A 23,364-nucleotide genomic window follows, 5' to 3' on the forward strand; every position below is an offset into this window, starting at 1 on the left:
CTATGCAGCTGTCAGCAATCACATGGATTAATTATACATTTTTCAATTTATTTATGATGAGTGCTATTGGTCAGGGGTGCCGTATAAGGTAGACATTTTAGCACAATTCCAAGGTCCCCTAACTGACAGTGGGCCCAAAAAATAGGTAATTACTCATAACATTTGTAATTAATTAATACAAAAAAGGAAGTGGGGGCAATGATATGAAAAAAGGAACGATATAATCACCTTGATTAAGACAAAAACATATTTTACTTACTTTTTCAAGAGAACATATATCACTCGTGAAACTTACAGAGGATGAGATGGTCAGGTCTGGCACTAGCCAATGTGTGTATGTGAATCCCAGTGCTGAGAAACACAGTCTGTGGAGTAAAAAAAATATTTAATAGAACAAAAGGGTGTCCTCACCGGGAGGTAACAGGGTAAGCAACACAGGAATGAGTCCAAAAGTAGAAAAAACAAAAACACTGACAGCAAAGGCTGGCAGGACAAAATTACAAAAAAACGGGACGAAGAACGAAAACACACTGCAGGATAAGCCTAGCAAGAGACAATGTAGCTTTAGCACAAAAAACACAGGTAACTGCTGGTGGTACAGAGTGGGAAATACTACTCACTAACAAGAATACTAACACCCAGAAAGCAAGGGTACAGGTCGAGAAAAGGAGCCAAGCTGAGCGATGAGCAGGTGAAGCTGGTGGTACAATCTGGCAACTGGTGATTGCTGCTGCCACACTTAAGAGGTTCAGGTAGGTAATTGATTGCAGGCGTGACCAGGTGGCTCCACCTCAGCAGCACAGAAACCAGTAACCAGAAGGCAGACAAGCAGCAGCAGAGCGACAGACACAGAACGTAACAGAGACGCTTTCTTTAAGGAGACTCTGGATGTGAGAGTACAGTACATTGGTGGAGCCCTAGCCGAACTTCCAGGTAGCACGTAGGTGGGCTCCGAATGAGAGAGCACTCTGTGAACCCGTTGTCTTCCACCACTGACAAAGGCTGGTCATCTTGTCTGATGAATTCAATTATTTTTTGGGTCATTTGCTTAGCCTTCTGACTGTCACGCACATACCATGAGCCTTGAATACTCACCATACTCAGTCAAGTGTTTGTACTTCAAATGCTGTATTAAAGCTTTTTAACACACGAGCCACAGGTGATTGGTTTTTGTGATCGGCTTTGAAAGACTTTTAGCGGCATATGCCGATCATGTGCTTTTTCACGGAAATCGGCCCATACTGATTGGTGGCCAATTGATCGGAGCATCCCTAATATTTACAGTTACACAATTCAACGTGTCTGAAAAGGAGTAGAAGAAGCAATCCTACCTCTTTTCCATATCACCGCAATCACTATTCAATTTGTTCACTTCCTGTATTCAATACTCCAACACAAGGACAAAGCCAAAGTGCACCCTGATCTACGCAGGCAAACCAGACCACCGCCCCAACCTCCGAATGCACACGTCCAACCCCCAACACCCCAGCATCCCCCGCACAAACCGCCGTCCTCCAACAAGGAGCCAAGCGGCAAACTCACAACGACGTGTGATCCTTGTACGGACCGATAAATCTGAAATTAGGACTGACATTCACACAGTTCTCTTCATCATACCACACACATCTCAACATCATGAGACCAGGATGACACCCAACGGTGCATCAGTACAGCTACCAACATATTGCAGGGCACCAACAGATCCTAGAGGGAAGCAGCCACAAGCCCAGCACGCCATGGAGTGCCACCAGTAGGCTGTTGGGATCCCTGCTGCCCTGCCCCCCCAGCCAGACAACAGCAAGCTGCGTAAAACCTACCTTTATTGAAGATTTGGTGAACACTGTGATGAGTGGAGGGATCTAGTCTGTTAGAAACTTAACTTTAAAGAGTGGATACTTGCTCACTTGAACTTCTGAAGCAGGTGCAATCATCATTACATACACTGGCCTGGCTCACTTTCTGTAACGTGTTTCCCTTAAACCGTTCCCTCTGTAACCTGTGTTAAATAGAAACCTTTACATGACAATCATATTGTAGCAGACACTAACGTCGTACTTTCTTTTTAAAATTCTTTAAGTTCTTTCTTAAATTCAAAAGTGTTTCTCACCTTCTTTATCAAGTTCTGGTCAATCGTCTAACACTTACAAATATGCAGTGCGCTCGAACACCTCATCAGCGCAGGGCGCACAGTGCTTTAGAGGAGACAGATACGGAGTTGTTCATTGTTATTTGTGTGTTCGAAACTAATAAATCACACACACACACAAAAAAAGATTATTTTAGGATCCCCTGGCCGGAATCTGGCTGTAGTGCCCCAACTCGAAAAGAGCCACTATCCTTTCTTTCAGAGTCACCAATGCATGGATGCTTTGTTTGGGCAACGGCCTAGTTTGTTATGCGCACTGCTTGGCCATACGATAACCGAGACAGCGTATGAAAATTTATGGCAATCATTTTCAACAAAGATCAAATCCTACGATCCCACTATAAATATTTGTCCTGTGTATTTATTGTCAAATAAAACGCAAGGAATTATCTAATGTGGCCAAATGGCGCAGTGGAGTCCCTGTATTCAAACCTGATACATTTATCAACCAAGTGAGAAGTATTGTTGAGAAGCACATTCTGACGTACAGTTTTGTCATTTAATCAAGTTCCAGTGTATGCTGAAAGAAGGGTCATCCATCACATGCACATGAAAGTTGGAGGCTGCACTTCAGATCCATTATGAGCGAGCATTGCTGATGACGATGGCACTGTTTAGTGTTTTGCATGTTCTTTACACCGTTACCCTCTCTGAGGAGGCACAGCAGATGTTGAGAGAAGACTTGGCGAGCTTGGCTTCGGATTTTGAAGAAAAATGTTAGCAGGGCATTTTCTCGATAGGAAGCCTCAATGAGATCTAGACCTTATTTTCAGAAATCAATACTTGACACTTTCCCCATTTGCTGACGACTACTGTTCACTCTGGAGGCCCTCCAGAGAGCAGATGGACACACTACCTGCAGAAAACACAGACTTGCTTGTACGTTAACACTTTTTGAATCGTGATGTTATTTCTTGTTTGTCGGTCCACAAATCAGTTACGCCATTTGAAAAGATTTGAAGGACTCTTTCTTTGACGAAAATACATTAAAGGTCATAGTGTGGTTAATTTAGCAGCTGTAAGATCAGGAAGCATTTTTCTTTTTCTTATTCCATGGCCTGTTACTGTCTTTTGTGCTTTTTTGGCATGCATAAAGGATACATTATACTCCCTAAAGGACACTGCACAGTTGATGCTCTTGTGCACTGACAATTTCAACAGAAGAATGTGTGTTACCACTTTTTACAGTCTTCATTGAAGTACTTACTTGTCAACAGGATGTGTGGGATGCACACTTTAAATTGCATTTTGAAATTAGTATGTGCAGTATCTATAATAATCGTCTGTGGTACCTTCTCAGGCTCAACAGTAGGTAAGTTTATGAATCAGTAAAGATTAATCGCTGCCTGATTTCAGCACTCCTCAGTGTGCATTGTAGGAGCAGATGTGTGCATGAGAAACTTATCCGAAGTGGGATGCTGCACAGATATTTATAGTGCTGATTTAGCTTGACGTGTCCGGGAGGAGTGTTTGTCCTTGCTTAGTGGGAGTGTTAATGTAATAGTTTGATTCAGTGCTTTCACAACATTTGGTACAATGTAGGGCTGGGCGATATGACCCCAAATCAATATCACGATAAATTGGGCAGTTTTACTTTGATAACGATAAATGCACGATAAATCCCTGACCACTATATATTTTTGCCATTTGAAAATAATTGCAGGGAATGCAAATTAACTGCTTTTTGTTGATTTCTTGACCAACTGGCTGACATTACTTTCAATGAAATATAATGCAAGTAATGGGACGCACCTATTCCACCTATAAAGCCTTCTGAAAAACCTCCAAAAAGCACCAACAACGCTCCATTTACATAATCTGCTTTGAGTGGTTACGACAGTTTTCATATTCACTTTGCATTTTGTGTTCCTTTTTCTCAACATCATCTTTGTGGAACCCATAATAAATCTTCCTAGGACTGTGGTCCACAAATATGAATGTATGGTACATACCCCGGCATACTACATCCTGTACACACATGTACTAAGCTACACATACACCACATAACATGACTGGCATCACGTCTCATGCAATTACATTACTAATGGACACTTATCACACTGCACAAGAAGAACGGTATTGATATCAACCCAACCTACCACAACCATGGCAGGTAATATATTACAATAATAATACAATTTATAAATATAGTGACTCATTTTTCTAACAATTCTATTCAATTCTAGACATTCCATTGTCATCTATCTATCTATCTATCTATCTATCTATCTATCTATCTATCTATCTATCTATCTATCTATCTATCTATCTATCTATCTATCTATCTATCTATCTATCTATCTATCTATCTATCTATCTATCCATGCATCTACCCATCTATCCATGGCAAGTATGATATTGTAGCTAAACTTGTAATATATGAGGGAAAATAATGCTATATTAGTAGCAAAGAGTTTAAATATTAATTAATAAATATGTTACTTTTTTAAAGTCGTAATATTACTAGAAATTAACAAAATAAAGTTGGCATTTTTGGAAAATTAGGTTGGGGAAAAAGTTATAATATGGGAATACAGTCAAAATATTACAGGAATTAAGGCATAATATTGCAGAAAGAAAATGTATTGCAGAAAGTTGAATTATTTGGAAAATATTTAAAAACTGCAAAAAAAGAAACAAGAGCAAAGACTGACTTCATACTGATAATATTCTTTTTCATCTATATCACAAAGCTGAGATGCAATTTTTTCTTAAAAGAATATATATATATATATATATACACACACACACACACACACACATATATATATGTGTGTGTGTATATATATATATATATATATATATATATATATATATATCTACATGTGTTGCTTTACAAAATATCAAAGTGGCCCTTGCATTTTTTCATTTTTCACTATGTGGCCCTGGATGGAAAAAAATTTGACACCCCTGATGTAAATAAATATACCGGATGATTTGTCATTAAACTTGCAAAATTAGCATGAAGGACCAGCTCATTCATGTTTAGGTTGTTCTGCTGTGCAATATGTGAGCAGGGTGCAGGAAATCACATAAATTCTGGTTTCAGGGTCAAATAACTAAAGTTCTCAGTAAAGCAAAGGTAGAGAGTTGCTTGAGGGAGTCTAAGGTACTGAACTTGTAACCTGACTGCAATTTCAACAGCCAGACTCTTTAGTATGCCCACTCATATGCATCCATCACATGACCTTTAACCATCCCACCTATCCATGGGGAACCTTCTCGATAGTGGTCAACTTGCTGGTCTTCCGGCAAAGCCTCAACAATTTAGGCACTGCATGTTGTCATATGGGCGGTATAAGCCACAGGAAATGCGGAAAGGGTTTCTCCCATTGCAAGTTAGGGAGGGTGCATCCTCATGTCTGAGGCTGTAAAGCCTTCATGTATTGATCATTTAATAGCTCATCAAGCAGTGGACTCTATAATGACCTTACTGCTCAGAGTATGAGGCAACCTCTTCCTTTTTGTGATGCAATATATAATTGCTTTCAATGATGATGTACTTTTTGCTAATGAAGTCGTGCCTCCACATTCCCACTAGTGCAAGGCCCCTGACAGGAGTGTTCACAGAAGACACATGACCTCATTACCAAGAAGATCTGTTCAGCTGGTCTTTTGATTAAACAAGCTGTTGTCTCCTTTTGTTAAGTGCCTTGCAGACCAAGGCCACAGGCGTCGTGAAACATACCCTGAAGGTCACACCGTACTTAGCAGCATACTGGAGAGCAGTGGGTCGGGACCCAAAGTGGGTTTGTGGATCCATTCTGGGTGGGTTGCAGACAGCAAGTCAAAAATTACATTCACAGATGTAATATACAACTGATGTTTTTGTCATCTTCTTCGTTGATATGTGTATGATTTGGTGGTCTTCTTGATTTGTTTTTTGATATCTGGAAGATTTGGGTTTGAATTTCCGTTTGGGCATCTCTGAGTGGAGTTTGCATGTTCTCCCCATGCGTGGGTTTTCTCCGGGTACTGCGGTTTCCTCCCACATCCAAAAACATGCATGTTAGGTTAATTGGAGACTCTAAATTGTCCATAGGTATGAATGTCAGTGTGAATGGTTGTTTGTCTATATGTGCCCTCCGATTTGCTGGCGACCAATCCAGGGTGTACCCCGCCACTCACCCGAAGTCAGTTGGGATAGGCTCCAGCATACCCACGACCCTAGTAAATGGATGGATGGTCTTTTTGATACCAAATTTTAATTGATGCATTATTTGTATTCACATAGTTATCATGTTCTTCCTCATGTTCTTGACAAAATGCCATCATAAGTTCCATAAAATGCACTTTGGACATGTAAAAAAAGCAAATACATTTTGTTGGTTTGACTAAATGAAATGATAAAAGTAAATCAATTGAGGGATAAATAAATAAACATAAAAATGCCATAAATAGTAGTGTAAAAAATAATAAAAATAAAAATGACTTAAATAAAAGTGTAAGAAATTAAAACAAATAACAAGTAAAACGATTTTATAAAGGTGTGAAAAAATCAATACAAATAGAAATGACTTACAAGTTTGAAAAAAATAAAAAATGACTTCAAAGTAAAAAAAAATAAAAATAATAATTAAAAAAAGAAAAAAAATAATAATAAATAAATACAAATAAAAAAGATTTCATAAAAGTGTAAACAAGGAGTGTAACGGTACACAAATAATAATCTCGGTTCGGTTCAGTTTCTTGAAGTGCTCGCTTCGGTAAATTTATGGTACAAAAAAGGAAGAAAAATATGACTCAAAATGCTTTTATTTATAAAAAAAAATGCAAACAGAACATGCGGACACATGTGATAGCTCGTTCACGACATCACTTTTAGCTTTTTCATAAAGTGCTGGTATAGCTTTGTGGCTAAAGAGAGGACGTGATGGTATTTTGTAGCGAGGTTCACAGTCATGGAGAAAATGTTTAGACCACCCTTGTTTCTTCAGTTTATTGATCCATTGTAATTCCTAATACAACTAAAGGTACATTTGTTTGGACAAATATAATGATGATAACAAATATAGCTCATAAGAGTTGAACTTAAGAGCTGATTGCTAGCAACTTCCATGGTTTTCTTGATAATAACCAAAATCACTTAAGTTCCTACATGAATAGCTATAGCATTGTACTGCCAAAAGTGTAACTCTTACTATTTTTGTTGTTATTGTTATATTTGCCCAGACAAAGGTACCTTTAGTTGTATCAGGCACTAAAAAAAGGAACAAGAAACTGAAGAAAAAAGGGTGGTCTAATCATTTTTTCCATGACTATACTTAAAGCCAGCGCTCTCAACAACTGAATATGGACGTAATCCAATACAATGTGTTACTGCTTTGGCCCGGTCAGAGTTGCTTGCTAGAGGTTGTTTATATGCTGAAATTATCAGTGTTTGCACTAAGATGGTTTTCTTTCTTGTAGATTAACATTCATTGCCAGATGATGCCGTTTTAAGTGCGTGTTAGACGTGTTTCCTGCAGCATACCCGATATCCATGTAACAATGTTTACATACAACTTTGAATTTATCCACTTGCCTTTGTCCATCCGTAATTTTAACAGGAAAGCCAAAGTGTTCCCAAACAGGAGGCCGTAGTGAGATTGGAGGGTCTTCCAGCTCAGGCTGCCATGACGCCATTTGTCACGCCTGCGAACTACTAGTGTTCCTTCCCTCGGTCAGTAGCGTCCGACACTCAGAGGCGTCCGTGTGGAAATTCGCCCACAAGACTTTAGTTCCGCGTGAAGCACTTAGATCACTCTAGTAATACATTTAATGTGCATAAAATATAACCGAAACGGTACGCAAGTGGACCGAACCGAACATGCAGAACCGAAACGGTTCAATACATGCATGTGAACCGTTACACCCCTAGTGTAAACAAATAAAAATAAAAATGGCTTAAAGAAAAGTCTAAAAATTAAATAAGTAAACAAATGACCTAGGGTAAATAAATAAAAAATTAATAACAATTAAAAATGATTTCATAAAAGTGTAACAAAATAAATACAAATAAAAATGACTTAAATACAAGTGTAAACAAATCCAAAGAAATAACATGAAAAATTACTTAAATGAAAGTTAAAAAAAAAAAAAAGATTCAGCAGTCTAATTATTGAATTCTTTTGCACATTTTATAATAATACATATCCACAATCAAAGATGAGACCAACAGTTGAGGAGAAGACCTTTGACTTTGATGCCCTCCTCTCAGGGCAGTGTGGGGGTATTACCTGTAGCTGCCTGACTCTGCTATCCCTTTGTGCTAGAGACGTCAATTTGATTTACAGACCCACTAAAGGCAAGAAGAGCATCGTCAGGAGGAAGCAAATGGAGGGGAAATACTCAAGTGCAAGAGGCATGTGACTGGGGAAGCACAAACATTGTGCAAGAGAAACAAATGAAGGGTTTCCTCCATTTTTGTGCAACTCTATTGTCTATTTTCCTTCTGGAGGGATGAGCCGATTAGTTCTGACACTGCATGCGTTTGTTCTACTTCAGGAGACAGACAGCTGGGAAATCATCGAGGGGCTGAAAATCGGTCAGAGCAACGTCCAGAGGCCAGATAAACATGAGGGGTTTATGCTGAAGAAGCGGAAATGGCCCCTCAAAGGCTGGCACAAGGTAGCTTTTATTAGGCATGTTTTGTTGCTACACTCTCAAGCAGTGGCTGAAGTTACAGTTTCACGAGGCAAACTGGATATTTATTTGGCCACTTTCTTTGCAGACACGTCCAAATAAGTCCCTAGCCACTGCACATAGCCGGCACGCAGTGTGCCATTTTGAGAGCAACACATCTAAATTGAAGCTAACGCAGCTGCAAACACAGGATTGCTCACTTGGGAGCCGTAATGGTTCCACCCTACCATTATTTTAACCAACATATTGTTGTTTTTTTTCCCACTGTAGCGTTTTTTTGTCCTGGACAATGGTATGCTGAAGTACTCCAAGTCCCCTATTGATGTAAGTAGCCCTGACTCAACCCCCCAGGCAAGAAGCAGGCCAGCCTGGCAACAATGAGTCAGCAGGAATGTTTGCAGCAAGTGTTCAGTGTGTTTTAATGTGGTATGTTCCACCATCGAAATTATATCCACGAAATGGGCTGACTATAAATGCAAAAGTTAAAGGAAAACAATAAAGAGGATCATGGACCGACCGATTTAATCGGCTGATTATAGTCTCTTCAGGATAACTGGTGATGGACGCTACCCATTTTTCACTAATTAAATGCAGGTAATAGTTTAAAAAAAAGATTCAATCTATTATATTGATTCATAGGGCATGAGATTGATTCCTACAGGTGGAGGAGCTTGCTGTTGCTAATCCGACAAACATTAGAGGCTAACACCGCTTCTACACATATCGCCTGTCAAGTTCTTTGTTTCCTTCAAATCACGAGTGTCCAAACTTTTTCCACTGAGGGCCACATTGTGAAAAATGAAAGGATGCAAGGGCAACTTTGATATTTTTTTTAAGTTATACAAATTTCAAGAAAATAACTGCAACTCAGCTTGTGTATTAGTAGTATCAACTTAAGTGTTCACTCTTTTTTCCCATTTTTGCTGTTTTTTTAAATAAATTTTTTTTTTTACAATTTTCAAAATATTTCAACTTTTTTCTTAAGTATTCTTAGTAAAATTTCTGCTCATAATATTGTGACTTTAGTCCCATACAATCTTTCTTTATTCTCGTAACATTAGAACTTTTTTCGCAACGTAATTTTCCAAAAATTACAACTTTACTTAGTTTTTTCTTAACATTTAGACTTTATTCTGGTAAAATTATTGCTGATTTTTCCATTATTTTCTTTCTTTTTTGTTAAATTATATTTTTACAATGTGACATGGGCCAACAAAAAAACAGCCGTGCGCCACAAATGGCCCCTTTGCTGGACACACCTGCTTTAAGTCAAAGATGTTGTCATGTTGTTGGTTTTATTACAGCGACGGTGATATCAGCAGTATGACTATATATATATATATATATATTTAAATATATATATATATATTTGTTTTTTTTTACAATGATGTGCATTACAGTACTTTTCATTCTGTTCACTATCATGGATAATCATTTCATTACTACAGTTATGTGTGACTGTTTCAATGCGGTATTGTCATTGTGATCACTATCATAGTTCATCATTTCATGACTGCTATTATGTGTGACTGTTTCAATGCAGTGTTGTCATTGTGATCACTATCATAGTTCATCATTTCATGACTGCTATTATGTGTGATTGTCATTGACAGCTTCGTCATTGTGGTTGTTGATATTGTTTTGTCCTTATGTCCCTGTTCGTCTTGATAGTTGTCACAGACATTTATTTGCTGATGTCGTTCTGTATGTTTCTGTTGTTCTGTCACTATTGTTGTTGTTGCTGCTGTTGTCCTTGTCTCTTGTCTCTCTTTTTTTGTTTTTGTCCCCCCCCCCCCTTCTTCACCATGGGCCGCATACTTAAAAATCAAAGGATGCGGGGGCCACTTTAATTTTTTTTCATGTCAATATGCTGAGATTTTTTTTTATATTTAAACAAAACAACAGTCTGCATCTTAGCTTTTTTGTTATCAATGACAATTATATAAGTATGACATTTTTAGCCTTACATGATATTTTTGTTGCTGTTTTTTTATTTTTACAAATATTTTTGACTTTCTTGTACGTGTTTTTCATAATATGATGACTTTATTCTCATAATATTTTGACTTTATTATTGTGATATAACAATTTCCAAACATAGTATCTTTTCTTTGTTTTGTTTGTTTCTCATATCATCATTATTATTATTATTATAATTGTTTTTGTAAAATGACTGCTCATTTTTGCTGGTTTTTTTGTTGATGAATTGTATTTTTAGAACATGCCGAGGGCCAGTAAAAAAAAACAGCTGCCAGCTGCGGGTTGTAAATGGGCCGCACTTTGGACACCCGTGGTTTATATCTTTGAAACAAGTGTTGGGAACTATTAGTCTTTGTTATTGATATTATTGATATTGATATTATTTTTTATATTTATACCTATATATTTTTATCTGAATAATATAATATATAATAATAATGATAATATCTACCGTACAAGATGTGGAATGGATGGGGGGTAGGATTAAATAAGTTTTGCTTCTTCCTACTCCTTTTGGACATGTAGAACTGTGAAAGAATGATTCATGAGATGTATTCCAGTGTACACACACAGCACTGCTAGAGTGGCACAAAACTCACAGATAACTGATGGAAAAATACTGGGAGAAGAGGCAGACACACAATAGATGCATTGTTCTCACTCACACAAGCTTAATGTTCACTTCTACATAGGGTACAAATTTTTCTAATGATAAGAAAGTGACATAGAAATGGTAAAAATTGTAAGGTAAAAATAAATAATAAAAATAATGATAAAAAAATAAAATAAATGACAAACGGAAACAAGCTGAGTTGATGACTGCGCGCTGCGGCGCACTTTATTGGCGCATTGGCGCCTCACGTGTAACACAGCATGTAGGGCCTTATGATTTCCGTGTCAACGGAATCGCGGAATTGGGCAATAAAAACAAAATTTACTGTTAAACGCCGAATCTCACAGAAATTGACATAAGGTGAATGAATGCTGTCATTGTGAGGAGAAGGAATGTTCGTGTGGGGAAGTATGTATTCGGTGGACTGCTCAATAGTGGTAATCATTACAAACACTAAACCGCCTCCTCTCAAACTAAACAGGTTGAAATGGTGATAAACACCAGCGAAAGTTGGTGGAACCTTCCCTTACGGAGCGTGAATGGAAGCTGGGGGGGGTTGTGTGTGTGTGTGACTCGGGCTGGATGAGTATATTTTCACTGGGTCGTGTTTTACCGCTTTTTTGTAATGAACCTTTTCCAATGCCTGATGACGACGTGCAGGTGAAAAAAAAGAAAAAAGACGAGAAGCACTTTTATTCTTGGGCCCAGACATTCTCAACATACAGAGAACACACTTCCAGCCTTCAAAATAAGAGCACCGTTTGCCCCATGTCGCCTAGTGTGTAAACAAAATAACTGTCATAAAAAATATCTTACATATGCAGTTGGAATTGCATCGGTGATTACATCTTCCTTAATCACAAGCTCGGGCATTACAGTTTGTTGAAGATTTTCTATAAATGTGTGCAGAGGCTGACGTTAGCCTGAAGTTAGCCAAGCTACATCCATTTCTGAATTACTGGGCAAAATTGTCCATTGATGTATTGCATCAATAAATATAAGGATTTTTGCATTTCATTAACGGACATTTTATTCACTAACCCATAAAGCACACACGCTATGCTGATAAAAAAAAGTGTAAAATGAGCAGAGTGGAGCAAGAGACCATAATATGCAAAGTTTGCAAAGCAACGGAGATGGAAAATGCTGGGAACACGACAAATTTGTTCTACCATCTCAAGTGCAAACACAGAGTTGAGTTCGAAGAGTGTGTCATGAAGCGTGAGACAGTCAGTGAGCACGCCTACACTTCCCATGTCAAAAATACAAAACACTTAGTTTGGTAGACACTAAATGCACTTGCTGTATTGTAGTTTGTTTTCAATAAATCAATAAATGTGCTTTACAATTTGAGACAAGTGTATTTACTTATATGGGTTAAGGTTAGTAGCTTTTTATACAAGACTCTGCTGAATTTGATTATATCGTCATGTCGCGATACATCCCAAAAATAAACAAACCTAACTGTTACTTTCTAGAGGTGCGCGGCAACTGCTGTATAGACTTTGTGTACTTTCATTCTGGACTTGTCATTAATGTTTTTAATGCAATTTGAAAGCCTTTTAAATTGTGTGGCTATTGGCTGCTTCTCCGATGGCTAAGTGATCCAAAGAACCAGAAAGAAATAGCCTTTACAGTTCTATGGACTTTGGCAAATGGTCAGTTAGTTCATCATGTCACCTGCAAACATTCCCTGTTGACTTCAGGCATTGAAAATATGTATGATGCAGTGACTAAAATTAACTTGTGAAATGCCAATCTATCAATGTGATTCAGATCCAGAAAGGCAAACTGCACGGCAGCATCGATGTTGGCCTCTCGGTGATGTCCATCAAAAAGAAAGCCCGTCGTATTGACCTGGACACAGAGGAGCACATCTATCACCTGAAGGTAATGGGAACAGGAGGAGTTAATATTGTCATTTCAGTATTGACCAGCATGTCAAGCCCATGACTGAGCTGAAAGCGCTATTCACTGTACGTCATTAGGTCAAATCCCCAGATGTCTTCGATGCTTGGGTGTCCAAGTTGCGACATCACCGCCTCTACCGACAAAACGAGATTGTGCGATCTCCTCGCGATGCCTCCATGCGGACGTTTCCTCCGTCGGCTGTTGCCGATTCCCCCCAGGCTGCTTCAAGTGTCGCACATGAAGCTAAGGTGCATCGCTTGTGACTTAAGTGAATTGTTAGGCTTTGGCAGAAAGTCTTTCTCAGAGAGTGAATTGCCTGCCTCTTTATTAAAAGGTCACCGTGGTCGCTCTGCAGTGATCAGCAGAATGATTAATGACCGTGAATGTGTGGCTGTTAACTGTCTAAAGCTGTAATCTTGATATAACAAGTAAAATTAATCCTGAGCATTAAGATAAAGGAATCGTTTTTCTGGACTAGTCCAGACAAATACTGTAAATGCTTCCTTTATAAATGAAAATAGTCTAGACGGGAGACTATGACCAAAGACTTTAGGGAAAAACTAACTCAGTATCTTCCCAACAAACACAAAAGAGCTGCCTTAAGATGTGGAAAACACTCCGTTCCTTAACAGAACTTTATTTACCCTCCTGTCTTCCAGAAATGGATCATCCACTATTCTCAGGCAACTACTTACACATTGAGTCAATCAAATGACTATATAGTTGTCCCTCGTTTATCGTGGTTAATTGGTTCCATTTGGCCGTGATAAGTGAATTTCCGCAAAGTAGGAACATTTTCATAGTTAGAGCATTGAAAACCTGTTTGTGACTTTCTAAATATGGGTTTTAATATTATCAGAGCCCTGTAGACATTAAATAACACCCCAATAGTCACCTTTTACAGTCCTATTATTCTTTATTTACATCACAATGCGTAGGCTACGGTATCACTGCAGCCGCTGCTCAGCTCTGCTGGCTCAGTAACCAGTCTGCGTGCAGTGTGAAAGGTGATGTAATCTAACGTCATGTCTCAAACATTACTGATGCCTAGTGACCATTGTACCGTATAACTTGTCTTTCAATATGTTTGACTAATGATAGGCCATAGTCAACCACAACACAGGGATCATTTATTATTATTATTTTTTTAAACGCGATATACTGACAGAGCGATATTCAACCCGCGATCTACTACACGCAAAATCCTCTTTTAAATAGGAAGGTCCGCACCATACAATCATAGGTCACCCACAACACACCCACTAATATTACAGTACGTACAATTTAACTTTGGTTATTTGGGATCTTAGTAGATCAGGCCCGAAGTGTGATATTTTACTTGTTTGTTTTCCTCTCACTGTGTACATATACCAACTCCTTCGTGTCCACTTGTATCACCCTAAAGCAGGCTAAACCCAGTGGTTTGCTATGGCAACCATCCGTCCCCACCAACAGCAGCCTGCCTGGCTCCTACAGTAACGGTCAGAGCAAAGTGGCTGCCTGGCTGCAGGAATCTGAGGAGATGGACAAATGTGCTGAAGGTGTGTGTGTTTGTTGCTTTCTTCCACATTTTGGGAGTGCAAAGCTGCCTTGCAATTTACCCTCATACTGTTGGAACAGCAATTATATCCCCTTGATGACATAGTTCCATCATACTCATAATATCAAAATAATTTCAGATCTTGCACATTGCCAGTCCAACCTATGTGAGCTGAGTGGCTTATTGCAGAGTCTGGAGATTCTACAAAGGACACAGTCAGCTCCCAACTTTGCAGATATGCAGGTGGAACATGTGCACACGCAAATACACACACACACACATGTGCACTAATCCAGAGAAGCAGCATTTAGTCCTGTGTGACTTGACCTTTGCACGTTTGTTTCAAATGCACAGTATCTGTTTTTTACCAGAGAAAAACATCAAATATTCATGGAAGGGCTCAGAACAGATGGATGTGTGTCAGTCTAAGAACGTGCCAGTTTCTTCCATTAAACAGGGGTGTCCAAAGTGCAGCCTGGGGGCCAGCTGTTTTTTTTAATTCACCCACAACACATTCAAAAAATATAATTTAATAGGCGTGTCACAAAATCCTGTGTCACAAGATCTTGCAAGATTTGTCGTTCAGAAAAAAACTCTCTTGAGGGCACTAGGCCTGGGACAATAATTAATTCATCACAGAAGAAATGAAAATGAACTTGATCATTTTGCCAGCCTCGATATATTGTCATGTGCATGCGTGTCTGTTCGTCTCCCGCCTCCAAACAGGCAGGAAGAGGATTCACTCTATGCATTGGTTTCAAGCACCTTGGTGCGTTTGTTCCATAAAACAACGGCATGAACAGCGTGAGCTAGTGTACACGCGGAGTGAGGAAGAGTGTAACGTAGTACAAATTAAATTAGTAGACTGCAGTGTATTGTCATATATTTTTTCATTGTACTTTTCCTAAAAGTAATGTTAAAATCTTGTCTCATGTCTTGTGACACACCTACAATTTAACAAGAAAACTTAAAAAAAGAAAAAACAGCAAAAATGAGGAGTAACTTTACAAAAATATTCAAAATAATAAGACAAAAAAATTGTAATCTGACGAGAAAAAGTAATTTTACGAGAATAAGGTTGTAATGTTATGATGAAAAATAATTGCATTTTAGAAGCATAAACTTGAAACATTAAAGAAAAAAGGAATAAAGTCATAACATCACAAAAAGGACATTTACAAGAAGAAAGCTGAAGTCGTCGGAAAATAAAAAAAAAAAACAACAGAAATGGAAAAAAATGAATGTCATTTTAGTAGCATAGACATGAAATATTAAAGAAACAAATACACTATTTTTTAGATAATAATATGAGAAACCTACAAAACAAAATAAAGTCATCATTTTTAGAAAATTAGGTTGGGGGAAAAGTTAGAATATTCTGGGAATGAAGTCATAATACAGTGTTACGAAAAGAACATTTACTGTAGGAAGATGATTTAAAAAGAAAGTTTATGGGAAAATTAAAAAGAAAAACAGCAAAAATGGAGAAAAAAGACTGAAGTTGATAATAGCCGGTTTCACCTATATGACAAAGCTGCACAAAGTACAAAGATGCTTTTTTTCTTGAAATATCTTAACAAGTGGCCCTTGCATCCTGTCATTTTTCAGTATGTGGCCCGTGATGGCAAAGGTTTGGACGCCTCTGATCTACTAGTATTGAGCCACGCTTCCACCAACCATCAACTGCTTTAGCACCACTCATTTTGTTTGCTGCTCGTTTGTTGGGTTTATTGCTGCAACTTCAAAGCTTAACTTTTGCCTTTGTGTGAGTGTTTTGTCTAATCAGCCACTCTTTGTATATTTTGATGCCACATAGACCGCATGTGTAGAATTGTCAAAGAAAGAAAAGCGCTTGAACAGAAGATGGAGGACAAAAAGTGTCGGCAAAGATGCAAAATTCCAGCTTCAGGTACCACTTTGGATTTTTACCGAGGCCTGGTTTTGAGTGACTGTCAGTCATATGTAAGGAATATAACTTTTGGATTTGAACAAAAACTGGGAACCACATGCACTGTAAATGTTTGACAAAATCAGCTGTTTTTGTTCTCTTTTTCTTAGATAATCCTCCAACTTTATTGTTGGTGCATATGATGTTTTTTTCCCCATCCTTGCTAATGTATTCATATTTTGCTTTGCTGCTAAAACACTTGGAATGCGCTTTCATGCACACTCAATGCTGAACTACTGCTCTGCAAAGGGAGTTTATACAAAAATTTGTTTAACGAACAGATAGAAGAGTAAGAGATTATGGTTAAACTGCAAAGAGGCCTCCAGAATGAGTCCAGATAATAATAGAGTACTATCTATTTCTGTTTTAGTGTCCCTCCAGCGAATAACTTTCAGTGTGCTTCACAGTTGATTAACCCTCGTCATGTCTCTCCAGGTCCCGCTTTCATCCAGCATGTCTCCCGTCCGACTCCACTCATCCAACCCTAACCTCTGCGCCGAGTTGGGGGACTTTCAAGCTCCTGTCTCGCGGCTGACAGACAGCGTGGAGTGTAGCAGTGACTACACTAAACTGCAAGAGGAATTCTGCACCATTGCCCAAAAAGGTAGGCAGACTGCAAGCATCAACAGTCAAGAACAAGTCAGTAGATGCGCATTTGTTAAACAACATGATCTAAAATCGAAAGAAATGTAGATAGCAGACACAAGAGAATAATGAAGATATGTTATCGTGGATCTACAACTGCTTTCATTGAATTTATAATGCAGTGTTGTGTTTGCTCAGTCAGTAAAGCTACGATGTTCAGTTTCTTATAATCATATAATATCTTTAGGTCTAAATAGCAACGCTGTCAAAAATAACTTTTCATTAATGTTTTCTTTCCAAATATTTAAATTTTTTTCTTAAATCATTTTTGTACATTTTTTGTGCTGTCCTTCCCATAATGTTAGAACCAACCTAATTTTCTAAAAACGACAACTTTACAGTATTTTTTTTTTTGTTTCTCATTATATTATGACTTTTAAAAAATACCATATTTTTTCTTTAATATTTCAACTCTATGCTAGTAAAATTTAATTGTTTTCCTTCATATTACAAGTTAATTCTCATATGCCTGCCTGTTCTCTTTTTTCTTGTTAGATTACAACTTTTTCTCTTAATATTTTGACGTTATTCTGTTAAAATTACAGGTGATTTTCCATTTCTGCCATTTTTTTGTACTTTTCCAACTATTTCCACTTTCTTCTTGTACATTTACGTCTCATAATTATGACTTTGTTCGCATAATATTTTAACGTTATTCTCATAATAGTATAACGTCATCAGCAACTTAAGTTTCCAGAAAATTACAACTTAATTTGTTGTTTTGTTTGTTTCTCATAATATTGCGACTTAAAAAAAAATGCCTTTTTTCTTTAATATTTCAACTTTACGTTACTAAAATTACATTATTTTTCCTCATAATAATATGTTATTCTCGTAAAATCCCAACTTTGTCTCTTAATATTTTGACTTGATTCTTGTAAAATTAGTGCTGATTTTTCCATTTTTGCTGTTGTTGATTTTCTTGTTAAATTGTATTTTTAGAATGCACCATGGGCCAATAAGAAAAGAGCCACAGGCTGAAAATTGAGCAAGTGCTGCACTTTGGACACCTCCGCCATGTACAGTGGAACCTTGGTTAGCGTCATTAATCCGTTCCCGACTCTAACCAAAACGTACGCTAACTGAATCCATTTTTCCCATAAGAAATAATGTAAATTCAATTAATCCGTTCCAGAAAACCAAAAATGCTAACATGCAATATGTTTTTATAGCTGTACAATGATAGGGTTTGGGTTCAAAAACACAACGTGGCATCAAGATCAACACAGACACCACTCCTTCATGTTGTGCCATGAGTTATTTGTTGAATTCAGTAGTGTTTCTCACCTCAGTAACCCAAAATGGAGCCAAAGTGCCAACATTTTGATAAAGAATTGAATTCAAGAAATAACTCTCAGAAGTGTTGGTAAAAGTTGATGATGTTTTTTGGAAAATGTCTTCATTTGGAGCGTACAGGTGGATGTTGAGAACAGAAAGCACAGACATGGGGGGCTCCTGTGGGCAAGCATTGCCATAAGCAGGAAGAAGTGGACAGTGAGGCATGTCACATGTGTGATGCCGTGCAGCTGTAGTTGACTCCCAGCACGAGCTCGCAGGCAGCGCTCCATTATGTAACACAGCCAGAGACGGTATCCCCCTCTCTCATCCCTCTGCACGCTACCAAAACAACAATTTTCACATCCTGTCATGTCCATATGTTAAGAAATGCCTTTGAGATTTACTTTTGAACTTCCAGATGGAAAATTTCCTGCAGTGCAATTCAATAATGCTATCACTGGATCAACTGCGTTTAATATGTATTTGTTATGTAATATGTTTAAAGAATGCTACATTTTGTTTTTTGGGCCGAGCCAAAAGAATCATGCCACGTGAATGACAGTGATGTCCTTGCATCATCCTGTCTGTATGCAGTCCACACACTGCTCAAGTCGGCCTTCAACACTGTGGCCATCGAGAAAGAAAAGATCAAGCAGATTCTGTCCGACCAGGACCAGTCTGATCAATCAGCGCAGATCAACTCCCTCAGGAAGTCTCTGTCACAGGTAATGAGCCTGATGTCCATCTGACACATCTGCTTAGCACCATGTTGGGTATTTGGGAAGTATTAATGCATAGCAAATAGATAGAGCAATTAGATACTGTACTGTACAGTATATTATACACAATAGGTGTTGAGATTAAACGCACAAAGCACTTGCAGTGTAAAAATGATGTGTGAGAGCGGAGCAGAGTCGTGGAGGTCCAATCATCTTTTCTTCTAATAATTGGTGAGAAAAAGAAATGTTCAGCGGCTTTCGTTAACGCAGTTTCTTCAAGCCGTCTTCTCCGCCCCAGTGACTTGCGGTAATTGGACTGTTCCTCTGCTGCTTCCATCACACCACTGAAATGCTTCTCTGCTCTCTCGTGTGACATGCTGGACGTCAGATCTATGTGGCAAAAAAGCCTTATGGGAAAATAATTGTCAATAGCAGTGTGATGAAATATCAATAGATCACGATATTTAACCTTGCAATGGATTAGCGATACCCTCTCGCCGTGTATCACGTTTTGTATTATTATTAAAATATAGCCACGGTAAACATCTTTCAACTTTCCTCCTCAGTGACTCAAGTCACCATTTTGCATGTCATTTTGACAGTAAATTAGCAACACTATGGTGCGGAACGATGCAGTACGGGACAAATGGAATAGTGTACCGGGACTGTGTACGAAAACGGAATCATATGAAAACTGGGGCGTTCGAAAACTGAGGTTTGACTTGAAATAGATTATAAAGGTCCCCCAGGCGCTCCCCTGCACAGCTGGTAATGATGTAATAACGATGCCAACCCATTTCTAATTTTGCAACATGTCTCTTGTATCGTATTTTGTGGACTTTAAGTCTGGAGTATAAGCCGCATCAGTCAAAAAATCTGTCATGAAGAAGAAATAAACATGTATAAGTCACATTGGACCAGTGCTTCTCAAATAGTGGGGCGGGCGCCCCTTGGGGGGGGTGAGCGGCAGGGAGGACTTTCAATATTAATGCAGACCTGCCAACATGTACAAATTTTATCGTACTCAGAATGCAGTTTGACTCTTGAATACGCTTGTATGCTTCACTGCTCTGTTGCATTTTCCTGGTTTCAATTTCGGGTTATAAGTCGCTTTTATTTAGGAATTTATTTCACTAGATTCAATTCACAAAGAACAGGCATTTAATCTGAAGAGGCAAGTTATTAATACGGAACATACCTGGGAGGCTGAATAGGCTAGATTAACATAAAAAGCCAGGGAGTCCAACAAGCAAGTTACCAGTGAGCAAGTTCACCAAGCTCCCGATCTCTTCCCACATCAGTCTACTTTCTTACAGCGCCCCCTCGTGGCTGTCGATGGTAATGTTCACTGCTTGGTACATGTCAGTCAGTATGAATTCACATGAAAAAACATAAAAAATGATATTTATGTATTTTAATTAAGTTGTCAAATTAGCGCGTTAACATTGGTAACTGATTTATTTCATTGCATAGATTTTTTTTGCGTAATTAGCGCTTACGCATCATGGCAGACCACTCCTCTCTGTTGTGACAACAGACGGCAGCACAGTGTAGCTCCCCACAGAGTCACACAGAGCCTGCCGCTCTTTTATAACTTTATTCTGACCTGAACACATCAAAAGCACTGCAAATCTCAATCTCACAAACACGTCTCTGGTGCGGAACGACACCGTGAGATGCATTCATGGACAAACTGAATTATTATGCCTATATGTGTGGTCTAAATAAACAGAAAGACAAAGAAAAACAGTCAGTGGATATTCTTACCACTCTTTTTGCCCACTCTTAATGTGGAAGTACAATTTGCCAGAAAATCCTGCAAAAATAAACTGAAAATATGTGAACTGGATTTAAGTTACGTGGTGTCTTTGAATGCAACCCCTCATTGTTCATAATAACATGGTTAAAATGTTCTTTAACTAGTGTTTGGTAAATAGAATTTCAGACGTGTGCTATCTTTGAGCTTGGTTTAAAATTTCAGTTGATTTGGAGCTGTCATACCTTTTGTCTTTCTTTCAATAAAATACAATAAAAATGCGCATACGTCAGACATTGATTAATCACGATTAATTAATTGGAAAACCGTAATTAATCTGATTAAAATTTTTAATCATTTGACAGCCCTAATTTTAATATGTAACACGTGACTATAATTCGCAGGACTAGCCAAGCTATGAAAAAAAGTGTGACTTCTAGTCCAGACAATACGGTCATTATCCCATAAACTACTGATTACTGGGGGTGTCACGAGATCTCGCGAGATTAAAACGCGACAGGATTCTCGCGATAATAAATAACTGAATCAATCACACGATAAGTGAAAATGAACTTGATGCCGCCCCCCATATACGTATATTGCCATGTGCATTTGTGTCTGTTTTGCTCGTCTCCCTCCATGGGTTCAGCACCTCGACGGCGACCAGAGTGAAACCTCTTGTCAGTCATACAATAATGTTGTTGAGTGTCAATTTGTGGGACAGTAAATATCCAGTCCAGTCCTTTTTTTTTCATTGTATTTTTTCTTAAACTGTTAAACTCTCATCTCGTCCTTGTGCACCCAATCTCGTGCATTGTCTCGTCTCGGTAGCTGGGTGTGACACCCTTAATGATGATTAATGTCCCAACAACTAACTGCTGTCACCTTTTTTCTAAGGCCCTGTCCCAAAACGCTGAACTTCGAACCCGGCTTAATCGCATTCACTCAGAGTCTGTCCTGACGGAACAAGTCGTCAGTGTAAACATCATCTCCACACCTGACGAGGTAGCTGCATGCCTGTTCATTATTATTGTCGCTGACAATGCTAATTTTGGACTAGCATATTGAGAAAACAACAGGACAGCCAATTATTGGTGGTAGTGTTAGTTTCCTGTCGTATTGATCATCGTCCTTAAAGATTGACTGTCCAGTACAGCAGTTATGTTTAAAGGATCATTATTTAATGCAAATGCTGGCATAAAGGTTGATGGAAAAATGATGGGGAAACTCTGTGTTGTCTCGCCATGAAAGCTCTACTACACTTTGCATCTCCCACATTTGCATGTGTTTGCCAGCGGGTTGGAGAGCAGATGGGGATCCCTCTGACTCAGCAGGCCTCCAATGAGAGCCGACTCTCCATGTCGGAGTCTGTCTCTGAGTTCTTTGATGCCCAGGAAGTGCTCCTGTCAGCTAGCTCATCAGAGAATGAGGTAATTTCCGTCTTTGGGGCAGACCACGAGGATCGAAATGTAGCCTGCGACTAAAGCAGCATGAGAAGTCAAAAATAGAAAATACAATGTCAACTACAGTTACCGATATCCTAAATAGCGATATTGTCCAACACTTCATTGCCAGTGTAGGCATGAAAAAAATCATGAGCAATAGTCAGTTAAAATAACTTGTCCTACGATCATCAAGTAAGACATGTTAGCTTTAATAAACTCACAAATAACAAAAAAATCATGAGCAATAGTCAGTTAAAATAACTTGTCCTGCGATCATCAAGTAAGACATGTTAGCTTTAATAAACTCACAAATAACAACCCAATTCAATAATGCTGCACATTTCTATGTGGCACAAACATCCGTATAAGAACAAAGTAAAGTGCAAAGTATGAAACTCTGGACTAATACAATCAGTTAAATTATAAACTGGGCTCATTCAGCACGTCACCCACGAAGGAAACATATCAGTTTAGAAGTATTAAAGCAAGGGCGTCAAACTTGTTTTCACCGTGGGCCAGATCGCAGTTATAGTTACCCTCAGAGGGCCACCTGTACGGCTGGGCTCTCCTTTAGAGATAAGGTGAGAACCACTGTCGTCTGGGAGAAACTCACAGTAGAACCGCTGCTCCTCCACACTGAGAGGAGCTAGATGAGGTGGCTTGGGCATCTGGATGCCTCCTGGATGCCTCCCTGGGGGAGGGCACGTCCAGGAATGAGGTCTCGGGGAAGACCCAGGACACGTTGGAGACATGATGTCT

General features: G+C 38.6%; 1 protein-coding gene across 7 annotated transcripts in view; it reads left to right on the forward strand.

Moving 5' to 3' along the window:
* osbpl6 (oxysterol binding protein-like 6) overlaps positions 1 to 23,364 on the forward strand; it is a 58,069-nt gene that overhangs the window by 18,830 nt on the left and 15,875 nt on the right. The window contains exons 3-13 of one of the 7 annotated variants that reach the window (XM_054787556.1): positions 8,633 to 8,755; positions 9,041 to 9,094; positions 13,140 to 13,253; positions 13,352 to 13,522; positions 14,680 to 14,815; positions 14,954 to 15,057; positions 16,631 to 16,723; positions 17,198 to 17,366; positions 19,280 to 19,410; positions 22,058 to 22,165; positions 22,456 to 22,590. In XM_054787556.1, coding sequence (XP_054643531.1) covers positions 8,633 to 8,755; positions 9,041 to 9,094; positions 13,140 to 13,253; positions 13,352 to 13,522; positions 14,680 to 14,815; positions 14,954 to 15,057; positions 16,631 to 16,723; positions 17,198 to 17,366; positions 19,280 to 19,410; positions 22,058 to 22,165; positions 22,456 to 22,590 — 1,338 coding nt within the window. The remainder of the gene's footprint in view (positions 1 to 8,632; positions 8,756 to 9,040; positions 9,095 to 13,139; positions 13,254 to 13,351; positions 13,523 to 14,679; positions 14,816 to 14,953; positions 15,058 to 16,630; positions 16,724 to 17,197; positions 17,367 to 19,279; positions 19,411 to 22,057; positions 22,166 to 22,455; positions 22,591 to 23,364) is intronic. The other 6 variants (XM_054787557.1, XM_054787561.1, XM_054787558.1 and 3 more) reach the window with 6 other exon arrangements.

Source organism: Dunckerocampus dactyliophorus, chromosome 9 (genome assembly GCF_027744805.1).
Source record: "Dunckerocampus dactyliophorus isolate RoL2022-P2 chromosome 9, RoL_Ddac_1.1, whole genome shotgun sequence".
Classification (NCBI taxonomy): domain Eukaryota; kingdom Metazoa; phylum Chordata; class Actinopteri; order Syngnathiformes; family Syngnathidae; genus Dunckerocampus; species Dunckerocampus dactyliophorus.